This window comes from Rousettus aegyptiacus, unplaced genomic scaffold, assembly GCF_014176215.1.
Source record: "Rousettus aegyptiacus isolate mRouAeg1 unplaced genomic scaffold, mRouAeg1.p scaffold_m13_p_7, whole genome shotgun sequence".
NCBI classification, from domain to species: Eukaryota; Metazoa; Chordata; class Mammalia; order Chiroptera; family Pteropodidae; genus Rousettus; species Rousettus aegyptiacus.
Genome location: NW_023416310.1, coordinates 105884724 through 105905240, shown reverse-complemented (window position 1 = coordinate 105905240; position 20517 = coordinate 105884724). Strand labels below are relative to the sequence as shown.

The window sequence follows — 20517 nt, the reverse complement described above, 5'->3', positions numbered from 1 at the left end:
CTTATCTCTGTTTCTCCATGATTAGATTCAAGTTTATACAGTTTTGGCAGCAATACCACAGGCATCATAATAGTTTGTGCATGATGTTGATGTATCTCATTACTAGTGATAATATGCTGGATTACTTAAGGTGGTGCCCTCCAGTTTTCTCTACTGTAAAGTTACCGTTTTTCCTTTTCATTAATAAGTATCTTGTGAGGAAATTCTTTGAGAGTATATAAAGCTGTTAGTCATCAACTTCGCTATCACTAGTTTTAGCATTCATTGATGACACTTGCCTTAATGATTACTCTGCAGGTTGCCCAATGGTGTTTTTCTAATTTCATTATTCCTTTCACATTTATTCATGGATGTTCTACCTAATGGAAGAGTTATCCCTTCTCCTTTATTTATCCTTATAGAGTCAAGAATTATTTTGTTAATGAGTTATAATCCATGACTATTGTTATTATTATGATGTTCATATTGTCCCATAAATATGGGACATTAGAAACCCCTTCAAGTTGGCTCCTATCCCTTTTCCTGTTTGCCCTGAGACTACTTGCTGGCAGTGCTTGCGGCTGCAGCATTTACCCTGAGATGACTCACAGATTACAGTTCTAACCTTACCCTCAAAGTTTGCCATGAAATATCTCACTTTTATTATTATTTTTGCATTGCTATAGTATATAGATAAGCTTTGAAAACAAATGACATCGTTCTATTTATAGCACTGTTTTTAGTAGATTGCTGAAAATGTCAAATCCTAGAAAACATAGCATTTAAGCTGCATTTTTTTTTTCTAAATGGGAAAAAGGCTATATATATATGTTTGACAATGTCCTTATCCTTCTTTGAGCACTTCTTTACTTTCTTGCACAGTCAGAAGATTTAGGCTCATCTGTACTTTCTCTGGAGTAGGCCATTTTTCTGAAGAGCTCTAGTTCCATGTAATATAGATCGTTTTTTAAGCACGAAGATCTGGGCAGGGGGAGATGGGGGGTAGGTGTTCCCATTGCTATTGGTGTGTCATTTCTTCTAGGTTCTCTCGGTACATAGATCTAGGATACTTACATACATACATACATACATACGTGTGTGTTGAAATGTGCGTATATATATGCATTTGTATGCATTTGGTTTTTTCTACCCTTTTCAGTGTGGTTATGTTATTAATCTGCAGTACAGTTTGGTTTGTTTCTGTTTGCATGCCAATTAGAGTTTTCCCCCCATCCTTGTGGTTTTATTTTTTAGTATCCAAAACATTGACTTGGTTCTGAAACTAAAACTGTCCAAAAAGGTTAAAACATAGAATATCTCCCCTCCCCACATTTCCATTCCATTCTAGTGGCTACTCCCATCATATCTTTCCATTTTGAGTCTCACTCCTGATAGATAACCACTCTCAATAAATAACCAGCTCATAGTTTCTAAGTTGTCTTGTGTGTGTGTGTATGCATTTTTGTTTGTTTTGCTGTTGCATATTACTTTTGAGTAATACTCCATTATTTGGATGTCCCATTCTTCTGGGAATGGACGTTTAGATTATTTCACTCTTTTAAATCACTAATGAATAATCTAATTTATTGAAAGCATCTCTTTTATTTTGATTCATAATATCTAAAAAAAATCTTGATTTACATAGATATTTGTTAATTATAACAATTTTAAAGAAGTTTGCCTGCAACCTCAAGCTATTCTTCAATTAAACTGATTTGGAAGCTTTAAAAAGAGAAGGGAAATTTTTGTTTCAAAATGGAATCAAGAACACTACCTAATGGTGTGTATTCCTTATACATATAGATTAAAAAGGTACCTAAACATACAATAAATGCTAAGACTAAAAAAAAAGATTACAGCATGACTAACAAAAGTACTATGCACATATACCTGAAACTCATCTAGTATTTTCTTGAATGCTGCTCACATATGCTGCTGTATTGTTCTCTTATTACAGTTGTACGTGTAGACATATATAGCCTTACATTTTTTTAAAAAGTGAAGAAATACCAGCTTCTTAATTATTGTGGTTTGAGGAGGTGAATAAATAATACTCCTGTTCCTTGCCCGGGATTAGAACCAATTGAGAGATTAGTGTTAGCCAAGTGAGCTTGCTTATATTTTCGACCCTGAATTGTATGGACTTGCTTCTTTATAGGCACATCTAAACAGTCTTGGCTTTTCTTGGTGGAGATGGGAGAGGTTAGGGGTGGTGTGATGTACTGAAAAACTTCTAGGAGAAAGTAGAGAATGTGTGCTTCATGCAGGTGGGCATATTAGGGAGAGAGTAAGAAGAAAGCGCTGGGAGAAGCATGTATATTTCCTTCCCTGAATCCTATCAGACAAAGCCCTACTCTAAGAGGCATGAGTAAGGTGGAAAGGGGCCGGGATTGTTACACTGACTGTACTGCCCCCACATAGAATGTGAGGAATTGTAATTAAGTCATTTTACCAATATTAATAAATGACCCACTTTCAAAATGACAAGAAGTTCTACTCAGAAATGGCAAGAGAAACTTTATAAAGAGATCAGCAGTGAAGCATTAGGTAACTTGGATGTAGCAATCACTAAAAGGTGATTGCTTTATAAATATATAGTTTATTCATCTTTAATTACACAATAGTAGTTCTAAAAATAAAATCAAAACATTATGGCTATATTAAGGTTCCCTTTGTCTGATCCCAATTTTAGACCTCTAGCTGCCTTTTCAGAAGTATCCTATATGTTCTGGTTATTATGTATTCATGTATCCTCCCAGGCCTATGAAAATATTTTACATGTATCTGTTACCTTAAAAACATGATATTCTGTAAGAGTGTGTGCTCACATACATGGAATCAGGCTGAGCATTCTTCTATACTATGTATTAAGTACGATTCTAAAGAAACAAAAATATATACCATAAAGTCTTATTCTCATGGAGCTTGCATCATCTTGCAACTTGCTTTTTAAAGTTACCATTTTTTGAGATCTATTTATGATGATACATAGATCTAGTTCACTTCTTTTAATTGTTTGATGTTATTCTATTATATGAATATATTATACTATGTAATATATCATTCCTTTACTGATGGACATTCAGATTGATATCAATTAGGATGTCATCTACTGTAAGTAACAGAAAACATAACTCATAGTGATGTAAATATTAAGGACATTCGTTATCTCACATCACAGAAAGCCTGAAGTGGAACAGCCTCCAGGTATATGATCCAGGGCCCTCACCCTTTTTTTTTTTTTTTCTAAGTTGTGTATTAGTTCTCTGTTATATAACAAATTATCTCAAATTCAGTGGCTTAAAACTTAAACAGTTTTTGTGGGTCAAGAATTTGGGCATGGCTTAGCTTGGAGGTGCCTTTGACTTAAGGTATCTTATGAGGTCGTTGTTAAGCTGTTACTTGGGTGAGTAGGTGGGGGGAATACTTTGCTACCTGTGGGTCTCTCCACATGATTGCCTTATGACATGGCATTTCGATTTCCTCCAAATGAGCAAATCCAGAGGGTGAGAGTGCCAAGGAAGGAGCCACAGCCTTTTTATAACCTAGTTTTGGAAATGACATCCATCACTCTACCTTATTATGTTTTTAAAAAATGAGTCATTATGTGTAGCACCCTCAAGGTGGGGAGGGGATTACACAAGAGTGTGATTGCCAGGAGGCAGGGTGATTGGGAGCCCCCTTAGAGGCTGCCTAACATAAGTTGGCTCTCCTCAGGGTTGCTATATGGCTGCCAGTAACAATTGTATCACCATTCTTTGAAGTAAGATGTTCTAAAAGGACCTTTCTGGCCCTGCATTGAAACCTTTTCTGATCTCTCTCCTTCATAGTTCAGTTCGATCAACATGTATTGAGTGTTTGCTTTTGGCCAGGCTCTTTGCTACTTGCTAAGGTTATGTGGATCATGTCTTCAGAGAGCCCACAATCTTCTAAGAAATTAATGCATATAACAAATCATTGCACTATACCAGGGGTGATCAAAAGTCCCAGAAGCTGAGGAAAGCAAGCAGGAGAAATGAACTGGAGTTAGAGAAGGCAGATGAAGTGGTTGAGCTGGAATTTGGAGGATCAGTTGGAGGTAGGTGACTTGGGATAGAGAAAGGGCATTGCAAAATTAAATGTTACAAAAAAAGTACTGAAAAATAATGTATAGTTCCACCACCCAACTCTTAACATTGTTATTTTTAGGCTTCTTTTTTTAAAAGAAATCATGACAGACCTGAAGTCCTATTTATCCCCTCTACTATCCATCTTAGGTTCCACCCCTTCTTCTCTTGCCCTCGTATCATTATCACAGTATGTGTTCATCTATCCATCTAGATCATTTTCTATACACACATACATTTTCCATAATCAGTATAAACTGTCATTCTATATATTTTCAAATTTACATGTCACTTCACATTTGTTGGCATGTTGATATTTCAATAACTCGAGCTATCAAATGTTGCTACTTATAGGACTCAATCATTAGTTTTATTTGTTGTAATATTTTATCGCAGGAATATGTTATTTATTCATATCTTTTTGAACATTCCATTGTTTATATTTTTTGCAAGGAAGGGTTGAACATGAACATGTCTATTTGTGCACACCTGTAGCAGTTTCTTTCTGTACTTTTCTAGACATGAAATTGCTGGGTCATAAAATGCACATTTGAAATAGCGCTAAAGTGGCTGTTCTGATTTTACTTTTCCACCTGACATCTCTAAGAGTTTCCATTTCCTCGATTCACTCCCTCCCCTGAAATGATCAGACTTTAATATTTACCGAGATAATTTTCAAGTGGTCAAACGAACAGGTAATTTCAGTATTAACTGTAGATACATGATAACAAAGTGCCAGAGGAGGCTTGATGTGGTAGAGACTTTAAGGACTTACTGTAGTGTTGTGGTGGCCCTGTGCTGCTCTTTAGTTTCTCTCAAAGTGAAAGCAAATGATACAGCGAACGGGCATGCTGCGAGAGCATCGGGAGAGGACCACGGCTGCTGCTGGTGATCGGACGGCACCCCCCGTCTCGCGCAGTTGGTACGTCCTGGCGGTGGTTTTCCCCCGCGGTGCGCGTTGGTTCCGTCCCCTGACGCCCGCGCCTGCGCACGCCCGGAGAACGCGGCTCCTCGCTGCGGCGGTCAGCTTTGCGCGCGCGCCCGCCCACCCCCCACCTCCTGACGTGCCGCGAACGCTCGCGATCACCCAGCGCCCTGGAGGAGGGGCTCGGCGGAGCGGCGCCGGCCGGTGGGTGAGTACCTGTCGCCTCCTAATACCTTCAGCCCGCCCTCTACCCGCCTCTCTCTCTCCCTCACGGGGGTCGCGGCCCATTCCTCACCCTCAAGGGAGCCTCTGACGCGGGGGTAGGACACTTTCGACACTGAGGCGAGCCTTTCGTGACACTGCGGTGGGCGCCTCTCGACGCCGGGGTGGGCCCTTCGGGACGCCGGAGATGATACCTCGAGTGCCGGGGACGGCCCCTCGAGACACCGGGTTGGCACCTCCCAACGCCTGCGTGGGCCCTTTGAGACGTTGGGGATGGGCCCCTCATGACGCCGGTGGGCGCCTTCCAACGCGGGAGTGGGCTTCCGCCCTTGGGTTCCGAGCTCTTCGCCTTCATCCCCGGGGGGCGGCGGATGGCGTTCGGCCTTCATTATCTTGGGTGTCCTCTTCAGTACTTCTCGCTCTACACTGAAGGGCTCTGTACCTCACTTGCCCCTCGAAGACGACTGCCTCACGCGGAATCCCGGAGGAGGCTTCGTCCTGCCTCCTGGGCGTGAGGACCACTGGGCCGCTCCGCCGCTGCGGCCTTACGCCCCTCCCTCCGGGCTTCTCTTTTGTCGGGGAGCGTTTCTGGCATTCACTAGTTATTTGGCCAGAAAAAAAGATTTTCCTGGGAAATATTTATCATATACCTCTTTCCCCTCCAGCAGAATTGGTGCGTTTCCCCTTCGTACAGTGACAGTGTTTCAAACCTTTTACTCGTGCGCATGTGTTTAATCCTCGCTAATAGGTATGGGAATGTTTTCTTCAATTTACAGATGATCGAATTCACACATCTCCGAAGTAGTAGAGCTTATTTTGAAGTCAGGCAGCCTGACTCTAATGTTTTTGTATTTAGTCACTGTCATACTGAGCTATACGTAACACCCAGGAAAAACTGGATGGTTTATGTTTCTGTCCGCCCCCCCCCCCCACCGTCAGGGAGGAGGAAGTGCTTTGTAGTTGGATCAAAGAATGTCCATTTTGGAATCAAACACATTGAGCTTCAATTCAATATAGTTATTTACCAGCGTAAACACTTACCAACTGGTTTTGAATAATTTTCCTAACGTAAAATAGTGATAATCATTTATAAAAATAGCGTAAAATAATGATATCGCATAGAGTTTTTGGGAGGAATAACCTCTATAATTAATGTGTGTGAGGTACCTAGAGTAGTGTCCAAGGACTAAATAAATAACTACAGTCTAGTTATTACTCAGAGTGTTTGGATTCTGCTACACACTTGTCCTAAACTGCAGCTGAATGTGAACTGGGAAGTAAAGTATCGGGTGTATGAGTAGGTAGGTAGGTGTATATTTACTTTCTCTTTTTAAAATAGAGAAACAAGCTGATTTGATCAGGTGATGAAGAGCTTGGTACCAGATTTCTTAAAAGAGTGACTTATTTAGGGGTAAGAGTCAATCATTCATGAAGTATCATTGTTAAGGTCCCTTTTCCCCCATGGAATTTTGACAGGTTTGGTAGGTAGAATGTCAGAATTTTAAATTACCTTGTCAATGATTGTTCTTCAGATCAAGATAATGAATGGCTAAGGGGAAAAGACAAATAATACCCAAATTGGAGATTTGCAAGAACACTATTAAAAATGCTATTTGTGAAATAAATAACAAATCTCACTATTGGGTCACTTTTCCTGCTTGAGCATTCTTTTATTCCTAACAGTCATGATTATGAAGAGGCTGTTGGCATCCAGACTCCTCCTCTGCAGACACTTAGTGGTAATTCATTCTATAGTCTCAGTTTGAGTAATTGAAGATAGGCTATTATTTTAGTGAGTTCTTCATTTCGAAGGGTAGCAATTTAAACTATATGCTGGCTTGCTTGTTTATTAAAGGTCATTGGCTGAACTGTGACCTTTTTACCCTTAGAATTAGTGTGGAAACTGTGTGGCTAAATCTTATGAACCACTGGAATTTTGGAATCTTATCTGCGAGGTGCCTCTACTTAATGCTTCTTGTTGACCCTTTATTTGCTGTGATTCTTTGAAAACCACTTTGAGCCTACTGGTGGTTCTGTGCTAGGAAAAGAGGTGTTTTTTTTTTTTTTTAATTTACCTATCTAAGATATTATATACATATATTTGGTGGTTAGCTACTCTTGCTATCTGATTGGAGCATATTGGTTTAAATAACTCGGGTACAGAAAACATTTAATAAGGTGGAAACTATTCCATATAAGATGTTTTCTTAGGGCACTATGAGTCCTCCAGTTTTCCACTGTGCTAAGTCCTATTTCAAAGCCCTATTCATGCTATTCTCTTAGATTCAGGGATCACCTTAAGTTTTATTATCCTCTATATTGCTTCCTTCTATAATACTTTTGTCCTTATTTGTCTTTATATATCATTTAATAATTTTAACGTGCACTTTATGCTATTCAGCAAATATTTATGTGTGCATGCTGTACATCAGGGAGCAGTTGTAGTTAGAAGTTTAAAGATTAAGGCGTAGAGTATTGGAGTCAGATTTTGAAGATGAGACAAGTGCAGGTTTCTGCTTTGTGACTTCAGGCAAGTTCTCTGAACTATGTTTCCTTATATTTCTTAGGATTAATTAAAACATTCACAAATACTTATTAATTACATTAATTACTAAAAAACTTTTAAGAAGGCATTTAATGTAGTGAAGAGAACCAATCTTAACTGCATTGCTCAATGTGTACATCCAAATAACTACTATTCAAATTCAGATATAGAACATTTTCAGCACTCTAGAATGCTCCCTTGTGCCCCTTCCCAGTTAGTACCCTTCAGAGGTAACCAGTGTTCTGACTTTGTCATCATACGTTGATTTTTAACAGTTTTATTGAGCTATAATTCATGTACCATGTAATTCATTCACTTAAGTGTACAATTCAATGGCTTTTAGTATTTTCATGGTTGTATAACCATCATAATACTCAATTTAAGAACATTTTCATCAGCCCAAAGAGAAATTCCGCACTCCTAAGCCATCAGTACTCAATCCCACTCAGCCCAAAGGAATCACTAGTCTGCTTTTTGTCTCGACAGAATTACCAAAATGTATATTTCATATAAATGGAATCATGCAATCTGTGGTCCTTTGGAACTGGCTTCTTTCACTTAGCATGAGGTTTTCAAGCTTCATCCATGTTGTTGCACGGGTCAGTACTTTATTCTTTTTTATTGCCAGATAATATTCTTGTGTATAGATAGATATATCACATTTTAGTCTTTCATCAGTTGGAGATTTGTGTTCTTTCCAGTTTAGGGCTCTTATGAATAATGCTGCTGTGTACATTTGTGTACAATGTTTTGTGGTACGTTTTAATTTCTTTTGGCTGTTTCCCTAGGAGTGGAATTGTCAAGTTGTATTATAACTCTTAATTTTAGCATTTTGAGGAACTGCTAGATTGTTTTCCAAAGAAGCTTCATTATTTTACATATTCACCAGCAGCCTATGAGAGTTCAGTTTCTCCATGTTCTTGCTTACACTTGGCACTTTATATGCCTTTTTGATTATAGATATTCTGGTGGGTGTAAGTGGTATTTCATTGTGGTTTTGATTTGTATTTCATCGATGGCTAATAATGCAGGACATCTTTTCATGTGCTTATTTTCCATTTGTAAATCTTTAGAGAAATGTGTACTTAGATCATTTGGCTAATTTTTATTGGGTTATTTGCATTTTTATTTTTGAGTTGTAAGGTTTTTTTGTTTGTTTGTTTGTTTTGTTTTACAATATATTCTAGGCACATGTCCCTTATCAGATATGTTCTTTGCAAAAATTTTCTTCTGTTCCGTGGGCTATCCTTTTACTTTCTTGATAGTGTCCTTCGAAGCATAAAAATTCTTAATTTTTGATCATGTCCAGTTTATCTAGTTTTTCTTTTTTTGCTTGTACTTTTGATATTATATCTAAGAAACCATTACTTAATTCAAGTTTATGAAGATTTATGCATAGTTTTATTCTGTGAGTTTTATAATTATAGCTCTTCCATTTAAGTCTGGCATCATTTTGAGTTAATTTTTGTGTGGTGTGAGGTAGGGATCCACTTTTATTCCTTTGCATCTATTCCTAGCACATTTTAGAAAGACCATTCTTTCCCTGTTGAATGGTCTTGGCACCCTTGTTGAAAATCTGTTGACTGTAGATGTGAACATGTATTTCTGGGCTCTCAGTTCTATTCCATTGATCTATATGTTATTTTTTCTGTCAGTGCCACACTGTCTTAATTACTGTAGCTTTGTGGTAGGTATTGAAATCAGAAAGTATGAGTCCTCTGTTTTTGTTCTTTCTTTTTTAAGATTGTTTGGACTATTCTGGGACCCTTGAATTTCTCTGTGAATTTTAGGATCAGCGCATCAATTTCCACCAAAAAAACCCCTAGTATTTAATTAGGGATTGCATTGAATCTGTCAATTTTAGGAGTATTGACATCTTAATACTGAGTCTTCTGATTCTTTAACATGGGATGTCTTTCCATTTATTTAGATCGTCTTTAATTTCTTTCAAAATGTTTTAGAGTTTTCAGAGCATAAGTTTTGAAGGTCTTTTGTTAAATCTTTGCCTAAATATTTTATTCCTTACAATGCTGTTGTAAATAAAATTTTCTTAATTTTGTTTTCAGATTGTTTATTGTAAGTGTATGGAAATACAATTTATTTTCATTTATTGATTTTGTATCCTGTAACCTGCTGAACTTGTTTATTTTAACAATTTTTTAGAGGATTCCTTAGAATTTTCTATATATAATATCTTTGCACATGAGAATAGAGATAGTTTTACTTATTCCTTTCCAATCTGGATGCCTTTTCATTTTTTTAGCCTAGTTACGCTGGCTAGAACCTTCAGTACAGTGTTGAAAAAAGTAGTGAGAATAGACATCTTTGTCTTGTACCTGATAAGGGAAAAGCTTTTAGTCTTTTACCATTAAGTATATTAACTGTGGGTTTTTCATAGATAATAGACTGTAGAATCTGAATCTGCTCTCTCTTTAGAATCATCAAAAATATCCTTAACATCCAATCCATGTGCTGCTTCTCAACTTTCATTTCACCAGCCATCTTGGCAAATTAGTGTCTGACACTGCTTAACTAAGTTTCCTCCTAATTCTGACATCTTTTCTGCCCCGCCCTTTCTCTCATCTAAGTTAAAATAATTAGCACTATTCTGTACTCAGTTCTTTCTCTCTCTACTTTGTCACTTTGCAGTAGTAGTCACTTTTGGGCTTTCAGTTACCAGACTTAATTCAGTATCTTTTCCCATCTTTTTATTTTCAGTTTGTGTGTGTCCTTTTATCTGAAGTGACTCTCTTGAAGGCTGTATGTAGATGGGTCTTAAAAAAAAAAAAAAAATCTATTCAGCTACTCTGTTTCAGACCCTTCACTTCCCAGGGAGTTTGCTTGGGATTTTTAGTTATTTCCTCACTGAGGGCCCCTGTGTTGGGGACAGAATTTATGGTGAGATTGTGTTCCAGACTTTCCTATCTGCTTTGAAGTGAGATTTGCTCAGTTTGCCTGGTGTGTAGGAGTTGCTTGGCTAATTTCCCTCCCCCCGCCCCCCAGCAGCAATTGATCTCCATGTAGGTGTAGATTTGGTGTGTCCTGGGAAGAGGGAAGTACTGGATCATCTAACACACTATCTTGAATTGGAATCCCAGATTCTCTCAATAACACAACCATGATACTGACATTGATAGAATCCAGTGATTTTGTTTAGATTTCCCCCACTTTACTTGTATACATTTGGGTGTTTCTGTGTGTGGTGTTAATTTTTTATAATTTTATCACCTGTATAGATTCGTGTAGTGATCACCATAGTCAAGAAAATTTCAACACCACAAGTGTCCTTTTCCTAACCACATCCACCTTCCTCTTGCACCTACCCTCTCCTGTCCCTAACCCTTGGCAACCATTAATCTTGTTTGTATTTCTAAAATTTTGTCATTTCAAAATTATTTCATAAATGGAGTCATAAAGTATATATCATTTTGGGCTTGTCTGTTTCTGCTCAACATAATTCCCTGAAGAGGCAACCAAATTGCTGTATGAATCAGTAGTTCATTCCTTTTTATTGCTGGGTATGTTCCACTGTGTATATACACCACAGTTAAGCCATTCACCTGTTGAAGGATATTGGATGGATTTCTGTTTTTGGCTGTTATAAATAAAGCTTCTGTGAACATTTGTATACAGGTTGTATGTGAACATAGTTTTTATTTCTCTGAGATAAGTGCCAATTATTGAGTTATTTGTGCAATTATTGAGTTATTTGAAAGTTGCATATTCAGTTTTTTCTTTCATAGTCAAGATTTTAGTGGTTGTTTTGAGGATAAGTACACAGGCATTTCAATTTGTACATAATTCTTAACGTATGTACCAAAAACCTAAAAAGTCGTATACGTATGAATCTTTCCTAAGTTATTCCAGTGACTTTCCAGCTTAAATTTGGAGGCTAATTTTCCTTAATAGAATATGAAGTGCCAATATCTTCAAATGTTGATATGCTGTTATATCAAAGTCTCACTAATTCACAACTTTATATCATATCCACTACATAATCACATTTTCAATCTTAACAGCACATTAACAGGTTACTAGGGAAACTGGACTACCAGACAGAGATATTAGAGTGCACGAAATTCTGACAGGGAGAGCCAAGATCAAGTGGATTTCTTTAGGAAACAGTTCTACCAGAAACATGGAGAAAGGAGTAATTTAAAGTGTTCAAGACATATTAAATGCATGAATGACTCCAAATCTCTATTTAGTGTGACTTGTATTACACAATGTAAAACTATACCCATCTATGGAATGTTAAGCTGACACTCAAGACCATCAAAGCTTTATATATACAATATCCCACTATTTTCTGGTTGACCAAAAAATAAACAACCAGTAAATAATTTTACCTCTTAAAAATAAACATTTACACGTAAAAAATGGGTTGAGATGGAATTAATTCCCTCTTTCTTAAAAACGTTGGCATTTACTAAATAGTTGATAAAACTATGTTCCTCTGGATTGTACAGAAAGGGTGACAGAGACCACTGATAAGACATAGTATGTGATATTAATTAGATTTGGCTTCTTTTTCTCCTGCTTCATCAGAGAGGCTGGACTCTCCTTGTTTTCACTTTCTGTTTTCTGCAGGTTAAATCTGCTTTAGGTTTGTGGCTAGCCATTTCTGTCTGTTTTCCATTTGCTTTACTTTCCCCTTTTGTTTGCACTTTGCTGATCACTTTGCTGATTTATGATTTATCCTTTCCTGCTGCCTTGGCTTCATTTCCGCTTTTGCGGGAGCAGGTTTAGTTGATAACCTAGCCAACCTCTTGGGCTCCTCCTTTCCTGCCATCTTGGTGGAGCTTACCTTCCTCTTGGGCATTGTGGTGGCAGGCGCCTGCCGGGTGCCTTTGGGAAGTTGGGCTGCTGGGACCTGCTACATGTCCAGTTTTTAGAGAAACCGCCAAAACTGTTTTTGTAGTGGTTGTACCATTTTACAGTCTCACCAGTATTATATGAGTGAACCAGTTTCTTTGCATAGTTGTCAGCATCTGGTGGTGTGACTATTTTAAAACTTTACCTCTTTGACAAGTGCGTAGTACTATCTCATTGTAGTTTTAATATGATTAATTTTGAGTTAATTTTGTATAAAGTGTGACTTTTAGGTCAAGGTTCATTATTTTTTTGCTTGTGGATGTTCATTTTTGAAAAGGCTTCCTCCACTGAATTGGGTTTGAAGTTTTGTCAAAAATGAGTTTGAACATATTTTTGATCCATTTCTGAGTTCTTTATTCTGCTTCATTGATCTTTTGTCTCTTCTTCTACCAGTACCACACTATCTTGATCACTATAGCTTTATAGTAAGTCTTGCTATTTAGTAGAGTAATTCCTTTCACTTTATTCTTTTTTGTCAAGATTGTTTAAGCTATTCTAAGGCTTGTGCCTTTTTATGTACATTTTAGTAAAAGCTTGCCTAAGTCTACAAGAAATCTCGCTGGGATATTTATAGGAATTACATTAAGTCTAAGATGGATTTGGGAAGAATTGACATCTTTACTATGTTGAATCTTCCAATCCATGAGCATGATGTTTCCATTTATTTAGAATTTTGATTTCTTTCACTAATTACTCAAAAAAGATATAGTTATGAATTTAACAAAACGTACAAAATATAGCAAGATTTTTTGAATATTATTTTAAAATTATAAACCTAGCAAGAGTTGGAAGAAGTTTGAGTAAAGGACAAATATAATTTTACCACTGTTCTAAATTTAATTTAATTTATTTATTTAATAAGTATATAATGATCACTTGCTAATTCCCAGAAAATGTGCTAGGTGCTGGGTAGATTACCCTTACCTTTCTGAAGCCTACAGTCTATTGGGAAAGAAAGGTGTATTGCCTTAAAAGTCACACATGTGTAATTACAACTGTGATAACATTTGAAGGTGAGGTCCATGGTGCACTGAGACTATGTAGTAGAGATATTTGACCAATTTTAGTGTTCAAGGAAGACTTCTCTGAGAAGCTTATAATTGAGTTGAGATCTCAAGGATGAGAAGGAATAAAATAGGTAAAGGGAAGTGGAATCTTTCAGGCAGAAGGAGCATGTGCAGAGGCCCTGTGAGAAGAAAGGAGTAGGAGTATGGCTATGGCTTAAGAATTGAGGGAGAGTTTAGAGAAAATCAGAAATCCGGCAGGAATTCGGTAATATAGGGCTTATATTGTAGACCATGTTAAGGGCAAAACTATGAAAGCAGTGAGATGCTGAAGTTTTTAAGTAGTGGAGTAATTTAAGATTTGCAGTTTGAAAAATTAACAGCTTCAGTGTGTAGAGCAGATTGAAGTGGGGAAAGAGTGAAAGTAAGGAACCCACGTAAGAGGCTTTTACAGTTGTCCACATGAGAGTTGTTGGTAGCTTGGACTAGGGTAGTGGTGGAAATGTACAAGTTAATGAGAAATATGGGAGGATCAATTTGTATGTACTTTTTATGTAGTAGATATGCTGTATTTCTCTAATTCCGTATTACTTTTATATATGCTGTATTTCTCTAATTCTGTATTACTTTAGATGTTTAAATACAGAATTAAAAAATTTATATGTAGTTAAAATTTTTTTCTATGTGATTTTTGCTGTTTTTTCAAGACTTAAATCATTTAAGAATATGCATTACGAATAGAAAATAAATTTGTGTTTACACTTCTAAGAATAGGAAATGATTTTGTAAATGACCCTGTAATAGAAGCATATGGGTGTATTATTGTCCTCCCTTAATGCTAAGATTGTACAGATTCTTTTTGATAATGAGATGTAACAACTGTCTTAAACTATTTGAGACATTTATAAGACAGTTAAGGTTGCTCTATTGAAATCATTGACTAAGCCAGTAATTCTCTGCTTGGTTATAAAATAAGATCATCTGGGGAGTTTTTTAAAAATTTAATTTAAGTAAAATTCACATAACATAAAACCTAGCATTTTAACCATTTAAAAATGTACAATTTAGTGGCTTTTAGTACAGTCAGATTATTGTGCAATTGTTACCAGTTTATAATTCCCAAACATTTTGATCATGTCCCCCAAAACCCCATACACATTAAGCAGTCAATCCACATTTCCCTGTTTTCCAGCTCCTAGTAATATTAATCTACTTTCTGTCTCTACAAATTTGCCTATTCTGGATGTTTCATATAAATAGTCGTACAATATTTGGGCCTTTATGATTGGCTCATTCATGTAACATGTTTTCAAAATTCATTCATGTTATAATGTGTATTACTACATCATTCGTTCCCATCAACTTTGTCCTAGGGTTTCAGTTTCTCCATATCCTCCTCAACAATTTCTCTCTCTTATTTTTTTTTTAAAAATAGCCATCGTAGTAGGCTTTGTAGTTCCTTGATCACTAATGACATTGAGAATCTTTTCATGTGCTTAATATTTGTCTCTGGAGAAATGTCTATTCAGATCCTTTACCCATTTTTAAATTGGTTTATTTGTCATTTTACTATTGAGTTGCAAGAGTTCTTTATATTGTGGATACAATTACTTTATTATATAGATGATTTGCAAGTATTTTTTCCAATTTTTTTCTTTCCCTTGATATCATGAATTGAAGCACCTTTATGTTAAGGTTTTTAATTTAGATGAAGTCCAGTTTATCTATTCTTTTTGTTGCTTATGCTTTTGATGTCATATATAACAAAGTATTGCCTAGTCAAGATCACAGACATTTATGATTGTGTTTCACTTAAGAATTTTACCTGAATCTTACATTTAGGTCTTTGATCCGTTTTTTGCAGCATTTTGTACATGTGTTATAAAGGTCCAATTTCATACTTTTGTGTGTGGGTATCTACATTTGTTGAAAAGACTATACTTTCTGCATTGAATTATCTTGGCACCTTTGTCGAAAGTTGATAGTAAATGTGTGAGTTTTTTCTGGATTTTAAGTTCTGTTCATTAATCTTTATCCTTGTGCCATTGCCACAGTGTCTTAAAACTGTAGCTTTGTAGTTAGTTTTGAAATCAAGATCTGTGAGTTCTTCAACTTCTTCCTTTTTTCAAGATTGCTTTGCCTATTCTGGGACTCTTATGTTTCCATGTGAATTTAGGGATTAGTGTGTATTTCCACAATAAACTCCAACAGGGATTTTATTAGGGATTATTTTGTATCTGTAGGGCAATTTGGGGAATATTGCTCTCTTAACAATATCAAGACTTCCAATTCATGAACAGTAGATTTCTTTTCATTTATTTAGATTTTTTTTTCAATAATATATTTTTAAGTTTTCAGGTGCAACTCTTACACTTCATTAAATTTGTTCCTAAGCACTTTATTATTTCTGATGCTATTAGAAATTGAATTTTTAAAATTTCATTGTTGGATTGTTTATTGCTAGTGGATAGTAATACAAGTGATTTTTGTATATTGACCTTGTATCGTGCAATCTTACTGACCTCATTTATTAGTTATAAGTTTTTTTGTGGATTTCTTAGTTTGTTTATTTTTTTTAATACAAGATCATATCATTTGCAAATAGCAGTAGTTTTACTTCTTCTTTTGTAATGTGGATGTCTTTTATTTCTTCTTGAATTATTGACCTGTCTAGAATCTCCAGTATAATGTTTAGGAGGAATGATGAGAGCCGGCATTCTTGTCTTGTTACTGTCTTAAAGAGAAAGCATTCAGTCTTTTACCTTTAAGTATGATATTAGCTGTGGATTTTTTGGAGATGTCCTTTGTCAGGTTGAGGCATTGGTATTTTAAAAAATATTTTAGATAAACTAATATGTAGTCAATAAACCAATTATTTAAGTTAATATTTAAGGAACTAGGATAAGGTATATTACTCCTAAAGAAATTTCACTAGAGGTGAGATTTATATATTTTCCTCTGTAGGAAAAATATAAATTTTAATTAGTGGAAAAATTCAGAATTTCATCTTTTTACTTTTTTTAGATAGTTATCTTTTTCTTTTACATGACTAAATTACAAATAGAATCTAGAAAGCTTAGGCTTTAAGTATATTATTTGTCCTTGTATTTCAGACAAAAGGATGCCACGGAGAAAGAAAAAAGTTAAAGAAACCTCTGAAGTTCAGAATCTGGAAAAGAAAGATGTAGAAACTACCAGTCCTGTCAATGTGAAGAGGAAGCGTAAACTTGAGGATGCATTCATTGTGATATCTGATAGTGATGGAGAGGTCAGTATTCTGAAGCGTGGAGCCCTAGGTCTCAAACTAGATTTTCTTAACCAAGATTGGTTTGTTTTGTGGCTAAACCTTAATGCCAGCTTGCCTGACCATGTAATTTTTACTCAGCTTCAATTTGATTTGTAAATGGAATTAAGAATTACTTAACAGAAAGTAATCATACTGTTTGGCTAAGGATGGATTATAGTTCCTCTGTTTTGTAGTATTACTAACCCAATATGATATTTTAAAACTGTTTGAATAATCTACATCAAATATAAATCTTAATTTTCATGTGTCTGGAAAGTGATGTAAATGTTCTTTAAGTCTCTAGATATCCAATATGGTAGAAACTAGCTACCTGTAGCTATTTAAATTTAATTAAAGTTCAATAAAAGTGAAAATTAGTTCCTCTGTTGCACTAGTCACATTTCAAGTGATTAAAGCCACATGAATCTGTATTAGTCCGCTGTATTAGGTAGTACAGATTTAGAACATTTCCCTAATCTTAGAAACCATTTTTTATTCCTATCCCCCTATCTTCCTCCCCTTTGGCAACTATCATTGGTCTCTATAGGTCTGTTTCTGATTTGTTTTGTTTATTCTTTTTGTTTAGATTGTACATATGAGAGAAATCATGATATTTGTCTTTTTCTGGCTTATTTCACTTAGCATAATAACCTCTAGGTCTATCCATGTTGTTGCAAATGGCAAGATTTCATTTTTTTATTGCTGAATACTATTCCATTGTATGTATATACCATATTATCTTTATCCATTCATCTGTTGATTGTAGAAAACTTCATTTGACAGTGCTCTCTAGAGCTTCATGTCTCTCTCCTTTGTTTCCTATTTTCATTTGTTTATTGGAGATTACCACCATCCTTCCTATAGGTGACATGCAATAAGGCAGTGATCTAAGTCATTGTTTTTTTTCTCTGACTTCTCTTTATCTTATATCTCATTTGTGGTAGAAATACTCAGTTGCCTCAAGTTATAAAGCTCAGATTTATCTTTTTAAAATTTTTTTAAATTTATTTATTTTTATTTTTTAATTTTTTTCTCCCTCTTTAATTATGCTCCCCCCCACCCCCCAATACTTCTACCCCTGACTTACGGATGTTGCCGTCTCCTAAGAACTGGATCTCTGAAGGCAAGGTGTTTTCTCCCATGCACTTGTGGCGCACACCTGGGGCCAGGTGCATCCAAGATATGGTCCGTGGCTCCACCTGGGGTGTGAACCCAGGACCTTCTGTGTGTAAAGCAGATGTGCTAGTGACTATACTATGGAGCCAACTCTCGGATTTATCTTTAATTCTTCTTTCTCATCTTTTATACCTAGTCATTCACCACATCCTTTAGTTTTTATCTTTTAAATGCAGATCATCCTTTCATTTCTGCTTTTCTTGATCATCTGTTATTTGAGTACTTACAATAGACCCAGAACTTGCTTCTCTGCCTTCACTTTTTACCGTCTACATTTCACTTAGTTTATTCCACCTTTCTGTGAAGAATTCAGATTTAAATCATGGTACTTGATTGCTTAAAAATCTATGACTCATAATCCCTACAATCTCAGTTCAGAATTTTAATATGGTATACCCTATTGGAATCATTGCAATCTAATCTCATTTATTTTCTTAACAGCAATGCATTCTTTGTCCTCTTGCCAAGACTATTATCACTTTTTTATTTTTCCCAGTTTGATAATCAAAAAGTTATATATTTTAAGTAATCAACAAGATTGAACATTTTTTCATATCTCTGTTGGGTATATATTTTTTAAAAATTTCCTCATAGTCTAGTTTTTAATTAGGATTTTGTCTAAATAGTTTCTTTTAATGTGTAAAAGTATAAAGAAGAAAACAAAATAGTCCCATCAATTCTACCACTTGGATAACCCCTCTTAATATTAACAAAAATAAAATATTTATGTATATGCAGATATGTTGAAAAGTTACATACATACATATTAAAAAGTCAAAACAGAATAAAAACAGAAGATGTATACCTCAGTCAGTGTACATTTAATGAAAGGTAATAATTTCTCTTGTATTATTCCAGAAAAAATTCTTTAGTCATTTACCGTCAATAAAAACTTCTAAAGGAAAGGAATGCTACACTACTATTTTGCTGTTTCACTTAATATTTTTGGAGCTCTTTCTGTAATAGCACATACAGCTCTATCTCATTAACTTTGTTAAAATTGTCAAATATACATACAGAAGAGTGCATAAAATGTAAATGCATAGTTTTAAAAAATGATCTGAATACTTGTGTATTCGCCATCTTATAAGCCCTCTTGATTTAGTGCTTCCCTTTCCATCCATTTAAAGGTAACCACTATATTTGTTTTTCTTTACAATTTTCTTTATGATTGTACCATGTTTATGTGTACCTCTAAACAGTATGTATATACTGGAAAATTGAGTCTCTGTGGTTACACACTTCTCCAGTGTTTTTCTATAATCTGTTCTTTGTCCAAAGATTTGAAATTTTACCTTTATTGTAAACTGAAATCCTGTCTATAAATGGGTTTATTTTTGGATTTTTAATTTTGTTCCATTGATCTGTCACATATTTTTGAAATAATTGTTCAGTTGATTATCTTGGTTTTTTTAGGTAGGTATTTGTATTTGCTAATAATGGTCGTTTTCTCTTCTAGTACTTATACCTAATTTTTTTGTTTCATTGCAAAAATATTTCATTGACCGTAGCCTCCAGAATAATGTTGATTGATATCAGTGGTAGAGTACACCTTCATCTTGATTTTGAATACTTCTTAACTGTAGAAGTATTCTCATGTTTGCTTTTTGTTTCATATTTTTATTTATTATATTACAGAAATAGCCTTTAATTGCTTATTACCTATTAGTGTTTTTAGGAATGGATGTTTAATTGAATGCCTTTAATTAGCAAGATGATGATGGTATAGTTTTTCTCTTTTAATTAGTTAATATATTTCATTGGTACATTTTCTAATGTTGGAACATATTTGTATTTCTGGAGAAAATCTTACTTGGTTGTGATGTATTACATTAACATAATATTGAATTTTCTTTCTCAGTATATCAGGAATTTTGCATCTGTATTCCTAGTGGCATTGATTTTACATATTTGTCTTGTTTGAGGGGTATTTATCAGATTTTAGTTTCAGGTTTATGTTATAAAATAGAAGGGAAACTTCATTTTTTAAGTCCTGCCACAGTTTAAATAGTAAAGGAATTAACTGGTCATAAAACTTGGCTACCAACTAATTAATATTTAATATATACCTTATGTTCTTTTAATGTCTTTGTATTTTTCAAAAAGACCTTTTTTGTAAAGAAGTAGTTTATAGAGTCATATTAGGGAACACATCTATTTAGCATTGTGAATTAAAAATAAAATGAATTATTTATTTCTTTTGTTCTTTGAACTGACAGTGCTAACTCTAATTTATTTTTCAGCTTAGGTAGCAACTCCTTCGGGGATCCTTGCAGATTTTCCAAGACTGGGTCAATTAGTCATCTATTGTACTTCCATAGAACCTGTACTTCTGTAATATTAGTTGTCACACTGTTTTGAAATTGCCATTGTGTTTTCCTGCCTTCATCATTGGACCG

At 35.2% G+C, this 20517-nt stretch overlaps 1 protein-coding gene and 1 pseudogene across 9 annotated transcripts in view; one reads left to right on the top strand and one right to left on the bottom strand.

The window, feature by feature from the left end:
• UIMC1 (ubiquitin interaction motif containing 1) overlaps positions 1–20517 on the top strand; it is a 105317-nt gene that overhangs the window by 18010 nt on the left and 66790 nt on the right. For 6 of the 9 annotated variants that reach the window (XM_016158308.2, XM_016158307.2, XM_016158315.2 and 3 more), the window contains one exon: positions 16770–16924. In XM_016158308.2, the coding sequence (XP_016013794.2) occupies positions 16778–16924 (147 nt within the window). In that variant the 5' untranslated portion in view covers positions 16770–16777. Of the gene's footprint in view, positions 1–5077; positions 5219–5957; positions 5981–16769; positions 16925–20517 lie in introns of those variants that run through there. The other 3 variants (XM_016158309.2, XM_036225017.1, XM_016158311.2) reach the window with 3 other exon arrangements.
• LOC107517528 lies at positions 12288–12599 on the bottom strand (annotated as a pseudogene).